The 13,808-nt window shown below is 45.7% G+C and overlaps 1 protein-coding gene across 1 annotated transcript in view; it reads right to left on the reverse strand.

The window, feature by feature from the left end:
- PAPSS2 (3'-phosphoadenosine 5'-phosphosulfate synthase 2) overlaps window positions 1–5,750 on the reverse strand; it is a 36,309-nt gene extending 30,559 nt beyond the window's left edge. Inside the window, exon 1 of the mRNA XM_067299647.1 lies at window positions 5,672–5,750. Coding sequence (XP_067155748.1) covers window positions 5,672–5,692 — 21 coding nt within the window. The 5' untranslated portion in view covers window positions 5,693–5,750. The remainder of the gene's footprint in view (window positions 1–5,671) is intronic.
- Between the last annotated feature and the right edge of the window lie 8,058 nt (window positions 5,751–13,808).

Below are 13,808 nucleotides of genomic sequence, written 5' to 3' on the forward strand. Positions count from 1 at the left end.
AAGGAACTATTTCTCACTTCCTACAACTGTGGTTCAGAGCTAAAGCAAAGATAATCGTTATTCACTACACTCATGATAATAGTGAATTAATAAATAATAACCTGAATTACATGCCATTCTCTTAATGGACTTTTAAGATACAGAACTGTGACCAAAGTACAAGTTCAAGGCAAAGCATATCATTAGAGGCATTAACATGGGCCCTAAATGCCACTTATCTTTTGTGGGTATGTATGGCTACAAGTTTATCAAGAAACATCTGATTTCAGATATGAAAAGTCTTTCCATTCTTAAAGGTTATTTAAAGAAACCTCCCAAGATCAATATTGGTCCAGTAAAAAATGCAAGCTTGCAAGTGCTTCTATTTCTCCTGAAAACCCTTAGGAAAAACAAAATCCCCGCGGCCTAAATCTGAATTACTGCTTCAGTGCATACGTCTAGATAGTTTGGGCTCTTCAAAGATCTGTCACTGTCTTGTCTAAAATCAATGGTGTCTAATTGTAAGGGCTACCCAAGAATACAGATAGAAATCCATGCCTGAGTTATGGGTTCTGGCTAGACATGCTACTGGCCAACAACTTTTCCATGACTTAATCGGTACCACCCGAAAAACAGTCAAGGCCAGAGGCTCGATTTATCCATGAGTCAAGCAGCAGAACAGGAAACAACTCCTGAAACATGCCAATTCAAAGTGCTTCAACTCCAGTCTGGAGAAAGGATGGTTCAGTTTTCATGCTTATCCCATCTCAGCTACCTGCCCAGGTCGCTCCCACAGCTCTGCCAATCGCCGTTATCAAGCCCAGTGTTCAACTGCACTCGTAAAACAGAGGACCGGTCCCCTATGAGATGAAGAAAAGTCCCAAAGAGCCACTAGCCCTGTGCGAATAAGAGATATAAAGCAAAAAAAAGCGATAGTAAGAAAATAATACAAAAGATACCAGAAACACCAAACATGCAACTAGCAAGCAATCACCTTTTACTATCATGGTGCAATGAGTAAGGCACTGTATTTCACAACCACAAAATAAATCACTGCTGTAAACCCAAGATTTTTGAAAAATCTGGTATATCATGAGAATAACGGTCCTGAGAATTCAGCTAAGATCAAAACATGCCGATTCACTAAAATAACGGTTTTGACAGCTGCCGCGCTGTCTTCTGTGCACGCTTCACTGTGATGAGCTATCCATAACTCTTTTGAATATAAACATCCCTAAAGATGCTTTCGTCTTTTTCCTTATATTCAACGCAATAACAAAAAAGAAGCATGCGAGAGAGATGAACACGGAGGATATTTTTTAAAAAAACTCACTCGTTTTTTTATTTTACGTTGCTTTGGAGTTAAAATAGTGAAACTCTATATAAGCTATTGCACAGCTTGCAATATCACAGTCCGTCTGAACTCTGCCCCGTGGCTGCAGCCTTTTTAACATGAGAATACTTGCTAGACAAAGAAATTAAGCCTCTTCATATTTCTTCAGCACTGTCCTCTAATGCTGCGTGTTGTTTCTTTTTTTAAATAAAAAATTAAACACATCCAAAATATTTTTGCATGTTGATTTATTTGCCTTTGAATAAGCTCAAACAATTTGTGACTGCGCACGTGTCAGTGCTACACAATCAAAACCAAAAAATCAGAATTCGCAGCTTTGTGATCTGCTGGCCTGCTGAAATGGTATCTCCACGAAACAGAATTGTCCAATGTGCCCCACCACCCGCTTTCCTGGAGATATTGTTAGAATAGCTGATAGATCAAAGCTGTAACTTAACCCGAGAGAGGCGATTTCAGCACTGGGCTTTCGTTCTGCCCTAAGCGTCTGAAAGTATATCCAGAGAGATACTCACTCCAAAGCGCCAGCGAGGCGGGCATCCACCCCTTGCCAGAGGCACGACTCTCGCAACCAGGTCTTCTCCTCCCATGTCCCAGATGAGCATCCTAACCACCAGACTGTATATGGTTGGGTCTCTCCCACAAAGAAACACTTGTCAAATATCTTGATTTCATGAAATACTTTGACTAAGCGGCATTTTTTTACTAACCCATGCTTTGTTAAAACATTCGCAAGCGAGGGCTAGAGGCAAGCCATGCCAGCGAGGGGCCCGTCATTTAAGAACAGGGCTGTACCTATAGGTTTGTGCACACTGTACCATCTGTATTCTTCTGCTTGTTAAAAAATAAAAAAGACTGCTTGATGCTGAGAGGTAATGACCTGAGGAAATGCCAGTGACACCTCAGGTGTACGGAGAACAAGCTTGTATTTTGACGGTGGTAAAAGAACTACTCAGTAATGAATGCTTCACTGTGCAATAGTCCACATAATAAACAAGGGCAGGCCCACAGCTACATGTTACTCACAGCAATTATTTTAAAGTGTGCTCACTCCTGAGAGTACGATTTCACCATATGGGCACAGAAGATTTATGGAAGGAATGTTAAGCGTTATGGTCATCACTAAAGAGCATTCTTCTTAAAAGTCAGTGCTGAACCGTGTCAGAAATAAATACTTTCTGCTTTCAATAAGGTCTTTGAACTGAACGAGACTGTCTTCCATATATTGGATTTCATGCCTCTTATAATGCCATAAGCAGAACTAAAGGGAATATTTCCATACTAACTAGTAAAAGAGAGATTTCTGCATATCAAGCCTTGTGTCTTATTCGGAATTAAGGTACATTTTTAATTGTTAAGGACAATACATGCAGAAGTCTAAAATCTTAAGTTTTCTTCTTCATGTCTTACCATAGTTTACATTAATAAATGAGTGTTAAGGGAAAATATCCTCAAACTAGAGCTTTAGGGAACATTCAGGCTGAATTTGAGTTTTAAATCCTGGGCTTATAATCAGAAGCATCATCAAATTATACAGCCAACCCATCTCCTAGCAAATAGCATTACTGCACCTTTCAAAAGAGGGCAATTCTTAGGTAATCAATGTCACATACAAAATCCATTTTTGACAAATTCTCTGACACTGAATATCCTTGGAAATGTCCATTCTCCTTCAGGAGTGCATCACGCAAGCTTCACAAAACGTCGTCTGAAGGAAAAAGATTAATGCATCACCCAAACCAGGAAGAAATGGCAGAAACCAAGATTTTATGAGCAACAAGGATTGATGTTACTGGGAAAATGAAAAAAGGGGAGTAAGCGAGAGGCAAAAGGGTGAATTACTGTCTGCATCTCATCTTCATTTTCCAACTGGACCTGTCTTAGCTGTTCTGCTTTCCAAAGACATCATGAAAAACTCATCACCGTGTTAAAACTCCTCTGAGTTGCAATATTTAGGCCACTAGTTGCCAGGGCACATTTTGCTGTTGCCTGTTCTTTGTTAGGCAAAGTCTCCGATAAACTACAACCATCTCCGCTTTCCTCAACCACACTAGGTAATTTCACTGAGACGGAATCCAATCTGCCATGTGCGTATGAAAATTATCGCAAGTTAGTACGTAACTCCTCCTATCTTTCGCTGATTAAGGGGCCTTTATCAACGTGAAATGCATTACCCTATACCTGTAATCAACTTGAGATGTTTGAAACCTAGGGGCCACCGAATCCATGTTATGAGCCTGAACTTCAGCTTGCGCTTTCACAACACCACGCTTGCCACAGCAATATACTGGGAAAATCACCAATGGGATAATATTGCAGTTTCAGCACAATGAGTGAATCTTATAACCAGAAGCCCGAGTGAAATTGTGGGGTTTTTCATTCTGTAACACGCCGGGCAGATAGCCAGGTAAAAATACACCTACTACTGTCAACTAGATACCATCTGTTTTGACAGACATGGTACAAGGGTCATTTACAATCTTGTTTATAAAGGCCATTTCTCCAGCACAGGGCAGAGGCAAAGCACAGGCATTATTCTGGAAAGTTTAGTAGCACCTCTCTCCTGTCACAGAAATGAGCAGAATTCCAATACACAACTCACAAATTTCACCTCCCCTCCCACATTCCCTGAAACAATCCATAAACCAAAGTTTTCCCGTTTTCCAAGAAAACACAGCTCGGTGGTTTTGGTTACATTCCTATCTGAACAGATTAGCAGTGTATTATAAATACACTAAACCCCTTTGAAAAATGCTGCATTTACAAAGAGGTAAAAATCGACATGCAAAAGAAAACCTAGGGACTTATACCAAGATTTTTTTATGGTTCGGATTTAAACTAGAAAAATGTATGTGCAGTCAGATCAACTCGGACCTCAAACCCCAATTCCCAGAAATAATGCAGTGCAGCTGGTAAGTAGAAAACGATTCCTGTCCATGACTGTGTTGTGTAATTTCACTTTCTAACTGAATTCTGCTTTTTTTTTTTATTATTATTATTTTTTTAACTTCATGGGTTTTTTTTTTCTTTCCCCAGAAAACTAGCTCTGCTGCAAGGCTGAGAGCGCGAAGCATCGGTGGCCGTTTCGCCGACTTCTCCCTCCACGTGCTGCAGGCGGGATGCGGGCAGGCAAAACCCCGAAAGATCGGAGCGAAACAGTTGCTCCATCTCGCCGACTTAACCTTTGGCCTCACCTCAGAAGCGGCCAGGACGGCAGTTCTTTACAAGGATCAGTACGATTAGCAGTAAAGTCGACAGTTTAGCCTCCGCGCGGCAGCTCGGCTTGCAGACCACGTATGGACAGCGTGTTTGCCAAGCGCCTGAAGGAGGACATACAGCAAGGCCCTTGCCCCTTGGGACACAAATTGGAGAGCCAGGCACGGAGCGCTTATGGGACAGGATTTAAAAAAAAAAAAACTCATTGTTTTTACCAATGTGAAACGTCTCAAGGAGGCGCAAGGCACTTCAGCGACAGCGTTCACCTTCTTTTTCAGCACCCAAAACGTAGTTGCTCTAACGCCTTCTGACGCGCCTGGAGCTCCCAAGCGCAAGGAGCAGAGGGTTTCCCGAGCGCCAGGGGCGAGGGTTTGGTTGCAATCGCTCCCCCCAGCGTCAGGTGCTCGCCCCCAGCATGCGTCTACCGGCCACCACGAATGAAACCCGCAGGCGCCACGGCAAAACCTAGCGAGCTCTCGTTCGTGAGAGCCCGAAACGCCTCCCCAGCGCTGCACTGGCTCCAGACTTCGCGCCGAGCCTCCCGGCGCCGGCTGCACAACCGTTCGTCTTACGCGTACCCACGCGTTTCCCCGCTCGGGGAAAGGGGAGCGCGAAACACGCTTTGACGACGCCGCCGCCGCGAACGCCCTCGGGATCTGCAGAGCGGGAAGGCGGTCGACGTCCGGTCCTTCGGGGCTCGGCTCACCGCGTAACCCCATCTCCCGCCGCTTTCCGAGCAGCCAAGCTCCGTTACGGACCGATCGCCGCAGCGTGGTCACTGTCCGCACATGGCCTGGGGGATGCGAGGCGGTGGCTGCCGCCCCAGCGGGCTCCCCGCACCCCGCGACACCTGCCGGCCCTCCGAGCACCCCCAAAACCCCCCCCCCGAGACCCAGCCCGGCCCACGGGAGGCATCTGGCGGCGCGGCCGCCCCCAAAGCGCAGCCCGGGGCGTCGAAACGGCCTGGCCCGAGGCGGCGCTGCGCAGCCCGGGGCGGCCGCCTCAGAGGAGAGGAGCCGCCCCAGGGCAGAGGGGCGGCCCGCGGGAGAGGAGCCGCCCCGAGGGAGAGGGGCGGCCCGGGCCGCCGAGCCCTGCCGCCGCGGGTCCCCCCGGATAGAGCCCTACCGTCCTCTCGCTGCTCGACATGGTGCTGCGGGGCGGCGGGGCGGGCGGGCAAGCGCGGCTCCGGGGTCGGCGGCGGCCGGCGAGGCGCTATAAGGGCTCCGGAGACACGTAGCACGTCCCCGGACCGGCCCCTCTCGCCCTGAGCCCTCCTCCGTCTCCTCCTCCGTCTCCTCCCGCCGCCCTCTCCGCCCCGCCGCCGCGGCACGGCGGCCCCGCAGCCAGCGGGCCCGGCCCGGGCGCTCGGGGGTCACGGCCCCCCCTCAGGGGCCGGCGCCGCCCCACAGCGCCGCCGGCTTTCGGCTTCCCCGCAGCCCCCCGTGCCCGGGGGTCCCGCCGTGGGCCCTGGCGCCCCTCAGGGGCCGGCCACCCCCTGCAGCCCCTTGGCCACGGGGCCTGGCCCCCCACCCGGTGCCCCAGCCCCCCCCCGTACCCCCCTTGGGAGCACCAGCCGCCGGCACCTCGCGTTTCTGCCCCCGGGGCTGGGGGCCCAGGGTGAGGCCCGGCCGCCTGCTCCAGGGGGACGCGGCGCGCGAGGACGCTCGTGCGACAACAAAGCCGCGATTGTATCGGCTCCACGGGGTCATACAGCCAGCGCCGAGGCCAGCCCCGTGGGCCTTTAGCACTCGTTCTCATCTCGGGACCGCAGGGCCTCGGTCGCCCATCACGAAAGAGGCATTGAAACCTAGTCTGAACTGTTCGCCTCAAAGTCTCTTTGCGCACACCTCCGTATTACCTCTCCCTCGCATTTCTGTGTGCGAGAGAAGAAAAAACAGCAAGACAGCACTGTACCGTGCTTTGCACAGCACCTCAGATAAGGGAGCCATGGGGGCAGAGCTGCTAGAAATGGAGCACACCAAACATCTCCCTTGGGTAGAAAGGTCTATGGCAAAGTACAAGTCAAAGGGGAGGCCCACCGCCAACAGTAGCAGTCTTGTCTGACAGTTTTTATGGGTGAACTGGACTCATTAAGAGCCGTATAACTTCCCATTGCCCATATAAAAATGATAAATTAATCAGTTAATAGGCTGGGAGCTTGTTCTTCATAGTGCACGATGGCCATGACCTAGCTCATGAACCTTGCAAATCAGTCGATTAAAATAATTTCATGTGAACCTATAGCTTTCTCTTTTACTTTCCATATAAAGCAGCTGGGCATTTCTACTGTTAGATGGGGAGTTAACATCAGCTTTCAGCTCAACAGTATTTGCTATAAGGCACTGAAGTAAAGCAATGAAATAAAGATCTTAGATTCAGACTAAGCAATAACTCAATTCTCTATCTTGCATGTCTGAAGAATGAGTCACGGCACAGAAAGAGCATTTCAGACTCCTTCGAGTATCTTGTGACAGATGATAAAAACTTGTACTGCTGCACAAAACATCTAAGTGCTCTGACTTGTGGCCTTTAACGTGAAGTTAAGATGCAAATCTGAAATTCCCTGAAGCCTAGTTATTTATAAACTCAGGTTGACTGTTTGGGCCTCAGCCTACTAGTTTTGGCTCCGTTCATCAAACCCAGCCTTCATACAAGGATCCGGTACACAGCCTGGCTTCTTTACTGACTTGTCAGAGAGTTGTAGCCAGGGCACAGAAACAAAAGACCTATTTCACTGAAAGACTGCTGCTGCCCAAATAGGTGGTTGGCCCAGCTGTGCCTCTAGGGTAAAATTCATCTCCCCTCAGCGACCTGTCCTCTCTAGTAACCATGCTTCCCGCTCCCATCCAGGAACAACATGTACATTCAAGAGCAGGGGAAGCCAATGAGAAGGAACAGGATTCTACACAAAAAAGGTCAGTAACAGAAAGATCACTTCTGAAGGATAACGATACTGCCAAAACCAAACAGCTCTGTAGGCTAGCCCTCAATTGTTTGGTGAATTTGCTCCAAAAATTCTAAGAAGGTTGGAAAGAAATACACAGTGTCTACCAGCACATAAAATTCATCAGATGACTTGCAGAGGAAAGACACTAATGCCTTTTGGCTTTTTACACAGAAACTAATGCCTTCTGGCTTTTCACAAAATCCAAAACCCATGGAATTTTCCACTAGTAGAAAAGTTAAATCCTAGGATTTTGCTGACCTGGCAGATGGACTGATAAATTGGCAGGAAAGCATAAAGCATCCTTAGGATGACTTATGAACGAGCTATGAAGGAAGAAATGCACCCCATGGGTGTGCAGCTCTGCCTGTCATGGTCAGGGGCTCTTATCTGCCTCTGCTGAAACACAGCTTGATCCAGCATTACACTTGTCCTCTGATCACATCCCCCCATTTTCTGATCCCACCCATCCATCCACAAACCTAGCTAACTGCTGTGAGGACAGCTATGCAAACATTGCTATTTCTCCCTTTGGAGGAGATAATTCACTTCTGATCATATCCAGAAGAGCAAGGACCCTCCCTAGGTCTAGCATGCAGAGCCTGCTTTGGCAGTGGGAGTTGTGGGCATCTCCTGGAATTTGTTCATCACACAATCAACAGCAGCTATTCGTGTCTTTCACTGTAAAATACTCATGTCATCTTTGCCTTTCTTTCCTGTGGAGCTTAAAATGCTGGCATCCTGAATGAAGCCCCTAGACAGAAAAGGAGAAAGATGGTGGGATTTTGCAGAGCTCCTGACATAAATGGGAGAAGGACCCTTACAACAGAAAATGGGAGACTCTGGGAGGGGATAAAAGGAGAGACAGTGGAAGAAAGAGTTCCTCAAATGAAGTTCTGTTGGAGGAGGAATGGGGGTCAGCGTGGGGAAGGAGCAGGTAAAACATGGAGGTAAGGGAACGGGGCTGGGGGTTGGAAGGGTGGAAGAATGCAAGTAGCACCTATTCAACCAACTCCTGAAGCCACACAGCTATTAGTGTGATCATATATCAGCTGAACTAATCCCTCGTGTAATTCCAATTAAATCCACAGTATTACATTTGGGATTAACCTGGGTAAATAACAGCAGGCTCACATTTTAGCATCTTCCCTGCACGCATTTCTTCAAGTTGGTTTTTCAATTGTCCAGTTGTAATTAAGTTCCTGACGTAAAAACAATATAACATGGTTGGAAGAACACACAAACAGGCATGAACACAATATCCTTTGGAAAAGCACATCCTGGTACAATGGCACTGTTAAAGGAACTCCCCTGCAACCACTGCCTAGCCAGAACACAAACTATTCCTCTTCCCACGGAGGACATTGGGAGCAGGACATTTTACATGATTGAAAGTCAGGGAGTGCACAGCAAAATGGCACACGCTGCTAAGTTTTCCCTCAAGCATGGTGACATCCAAACATTAACGAAGGTTGCTTGGTCTTTCTAGCTTGTGCTCAGAGACAGTTTTATGCCTTGCCTGAATCAGATATCCAGAGGCAGGATCTCGTCTTTTATTTACACGTGGATTTGAGTAAATTTGTTAATGTGAGAGCTTTAAAACTGATCAAATCAATGCTGACTTGGCAGCAAAAGCATGTGAAATTTAAGAGAAAACACAGACGATTACAGATTAACCATAGTTTCACTTGCATTTATTGCTCTGCTGTGGAAGAGGACAGAAGAGCCAGTTATGATCTCTGATGAATTAATTACACATCTTAATTTTGGTAAGAATTATTTTTTTGAGGTGATAGTCTTCCTTCAGGTGGTAAAAACATTATTTAATATTCACCTTCTGAATGATATTTTTAAAATACACATATTTGCAGTCCTACCATATTACCTGTCTTTCCTATCTGCCTTCAGTAAAGAAAGAGGGAGTCCAAATAGAGTCCAAAGCAAGTGGAGAAATACATTTACTAAAGAAAAAAGAGCAATAAGAAGGGTTCTGTGCATAAGAGAGGGCAGAAACAGGGAATTTCGAAGAAACGAATGGTGTCAGGGTAGGGAAGAATATGCATACACTCCCCCATCCTAAAAGAGGCAAACTGCCTGCAAAGGCAGCAACAACATAGATCCTAGCGGCCTGAACCATCCTATACATGGTTTGCTGGATTATTTCAGATTTCCAAAGTGCTTCTGCAGTCACAGAACTGTGTAAAACCATTTTGTCCTGATATGCAATTAGTTTTAATGGGGACATTTACTTGGAAAATAAACAAAAAAAACAAAAAAAACCAGCTCTTTCTGCTTAAAAATGAACAAGTAGATAAGTAGGAAGATAGAAAAGTTGTGTTAGCTCATTACAGAAAAAGTAGCATCAGGTGCATGTAATAACTCCATGTTTCCCCTAGATATCTATCAGGAGACAAAACAAATCAATGACATCTGCATTTCTTGCATCATTTTTCACTTGCTTCATCAAAGATATCTCCCTTCTAGGAATTAAGTTAACTGCTTATAACCTGCCTGAGAATTTGCGCACATAAGAATTATTTTGTGCAAAAAAGATTTAAAGTTCTTTTTTTCTCCTCCATTTGCCCAAGCACAATACAGAAAATGATATGAACTTCTTTAATATGAACTTCCAATAATTAAAAGTATTTGGCTAATGCTTCAAGTTTTAATTTATGTACGCCTTTTCAAGGAAATAATCAATGAAACAGAATCAGAATTTCTAAGCAAAAAAAAAAAAAGCTTACCTCAAGAGAGATTTCAATTAGCAACACTCTAATTAATCTTCCTTAAAGAACTTCTCGGGCTATTTAACAAGCTGTTAAGAGCTTCAGCCTACCACAGCTAGTGAAAGAACCAGCACCACAGCAATGCAGACGGGAGGTCAAAAATCTCTCCAGATGGAGAAAAGGGCACTTGAGCAGCCTCCCTGCTTGGCAAAAGGCAGCCTCATGAATGATTTGGCAACATTCAGACCCTGTTACATGGGCAGGCTAAAGTATTAAAGGGAACATTTATATTTGTGGGTTTTCTCACTGCTTCTGCTTACAGAATCAGAGACTTTTGTTGTTTTCCTTACTGGGAGTGACAGAAGAAAGTTATTTACTGGGTATCTATCCTTGTGAACACCGAATAGGGATTATTCGGCACTCCCTTGGAAAGTTTATATTGCCCTGACACTCTGATCTCAAAGCAGCAATAAATCTCTAGACAAAGAACTCTCCTAGGAGCCCGTTGTGCAACCTACTGTTACACTAACAGGACCCACAGAGAGGAAAATCTATATATAACCCTACAGAACAGGCCAGGTATGTGACTGCCGGAGAGGCATTTGCTCCAGCCGTCTTCCTACTCAAAAATCTGCTACAGTCATCTTCCAAGTTGAAGAGCATAACCCACGAAGTTAGCCAAAAGTGACAATACTTAAGGGAATGTTTGCTTGTTCTTAACAAGTCCAGCATGACTGTTTCTTTCCCGACGTCCACGAAGAGACGCAACCCACGTCGACATGCCTAGCATAACAGGTTCACCGACAAGAATGAAATGTTTTGTCACTCACAGCCCCTGCCCACCTCCAGAATGGCTGAGATGGTAATTAAGCAGGCTACATCCTTTCTGCTCGCAGGACTGTAGTAACCCTGTATGGACCACAACCTTCTGGCAAGAGGCATGGAAAGAGATGGGCCTCTTTTACAGTATTCTCCCATATAAAGGCTATAAAGGGGGTCACTGTCCTTGACTTTGCATAACTAACCATATACTCTTCATTCCTTGCGTGAGTTCCCTTACCTTGCTGATATCTGCTTGGAAAAGCCATGCCCAAATTAACACTGCAACCTTGGGGAAGATGCCCAAAGATCAGTTGCAATGTTACTACTGACACCATTCCCTCTGCTGTATCCTCATGTTCCTCACGACTGTTTTGTACATTTGTGAAAGCAGAAGCAAAGGGTCGAGAAAATAGAAAAGGATCGCCAAGCCTGAATTTGCCTGCCATGAAAGTCAAGCATCCCCACATGCAGTGGGTTACATTAGCCAAATGAGCGATTCTCCATGCATTCAAACTACTCTGCTATTAGACTGTCTCTTCCCTGTTTTATTTGCTTTCCTAACATCAGGGAACCTGCAGATTAAGGCCTCACTAATTCAGTGGTTTGCTTAGTTTTTTAGCTGGCAAAGACACAAAAAATTGTCGTAGTCAGCATCATTCCTTCTGGGCTTCTCTAGGTTTGTTTAGATGACATGTCCCCTATGTGCTTAGCGAAGTGTCTGCAGCTCCATGCTCCCCAGTGAAGAATTGCCATGCCATTCATAGACATTTAGTGCTACAGTCAACTTAAGGCAAACTGGGAGGAAAGCACAATAAGTACGGCCTCGGTGAGGTGGTTTTGGTACCTGGTGAGACCCGTTAGCCTGGAAGCAGCGAGGAAAAGATCATGCCAAAGACAAACAGCATAAAGACAACTCTCAGGAGGGAGCACACAGGGGAAATCACTGGAGAAATGCAGAAGAAAGGCAGACTCAGGCTCACCAGCTTTGGATCCAAGAAAGAATGCAGACAACGAGGTCCCAAGGGGGGCTTACCACCCCAATTAATGGAGCTTCGTTCCATCGCCAAGAGTGTAACAAATCCTGCTCTTCAAATACTGAATGCATTAGAATGGTACCTTTCAAAAATAACATCTCCCAAATTAACACGCGTAATACCTTTGGCATCAACCCCATGATTTGTCATGCCCTTAGAGATACCAGCTCCGATACTGAACTGCCCCAACAGGCCGTTCCTGCTCATCTACCTCACCTTTCACCCATGGCTTTTAATAGACAGATTTTAATCCCATATATAAGCCAAGCCTGGATTTGCAGCCCTAAACCTCACTCACGAAACATCAAATCAGAAACAGTTTTAAAAACTACAAAATCAAAGTATGTCAGAATCGTGATCATAGGTACAGGCTTGTATGGCACTAGCTGCTTTCATAAGTAATTAGATCTTTTAAAGAAAGGTGGAAATGCTATTTTTCCTCCTCTTGTTCTATAATTCAAAAATACAGAATCATTGCCAACTTTCAGAAAGTTTTTCAAGATAAACAAAAGCTCAAGAAGTTATGACAAATCAGTCACAGAAACTTCCAGCATTAGCAACACCCATTGCTACTAAGGACTGCTACAGAGAGGCAGAAATTATATATTCAAAACCAGTTTGCCAAGATTTCACAATGGGAGAAATAAGCCTGAGCCGGAAAGGAAGCTTTGCACTGATGTAGGCCTTTGTATCTTTAAAACTTCAAAGCTCAGTTTCAACAAAGCAGCTTCTGGGATTTCCAGGACGGTTTTGAATTGCTGCTCCCTGGTGATGCACCCACCAGTGCCTGATCATCACCCTCTTACTTTCCTACATACTCTTTGGCCTGTAATCGACAGCTCTGAAGGTTCCCAGCGCAACTGGTCCAGACGTTGGGATGCCATCCACACACGGCAAACTGTACGTGGGAAATCTCCCCAGTCATTACGGAAACGGTGATAAAGAAAAAGTGTAGAAACACACAGCTGCTTCTTCCTTCCTCCTTTTTAAAGCAGGTACAAATGTTAGCTTTGTCCTTCCAGCACTGTTCAATACCCAGATCTCCAAACTCAGTTTGGACAGGAGCCTTTGTTTCTTCACACTGACCTCTTTATTCCTATTTCTCTTTTTCCTCTGTCTGTTTAAAACCCACAATGCCTCGGAGATTGCTCTACCAGTCCTACAGAGGTGAGAGGATTGGGTGATATAACCACGCGAGCCAAGGATTTCACATGAAAGAGCAGGCAATTCAGAACGTGCATTAAAGACCCAAACCATCATCCAACCAGGCTCTGAACCAAGATCCCAATGGCTCAACTGCGTTGTGACCCCCGCCTATGATGTCCCAACTTGGGCACTGGGTGATGTAGCAAGAAGCTACTAGGCAAATGCAGAATGAGAACTGGCAAGACTTTTACTTACTGGGAGACTACTGGCATTGCCTCATCTTTAGATGGGGTCTCAGCAAGACAAATATATACCTACTGGAGCTAGCACAACAGTCTACAAGATAAGGGGTATTTGTCCACAAAACAGCTGCAGAAATAGTCAACAGTTTGTGTCTAACTGATTTTCTACAACTGGTCACCAGGGCAGACAGTAAATCCAACCATGGAGGAGTTCAGCTGTGGGAAGTCTTCACTGCTGCTGTTTGTTCTGCTCATAGGAGTATGTTGTTTTCTCACCTTGAACAGTGATTTAGTAACAATCAACTTTATAAATCCATCTGGAGGCACGGCAAGGGTTGGTATCATTCT

Source organism: Apteryx mantelli, chromosome 7 (genome assembly GCF_036417845.1).
Source record: "Apteryx mantelli isolate bAptMan1 chromosome 7, bAptMan1.hap1, whole genome shotgun sequence".
Lineage (NCBI taxonomy): Eukaryota > Metazoa > Chordata > Aves > Apterygiformes > Apterygidae > Apteryx > Apteryx mantelli.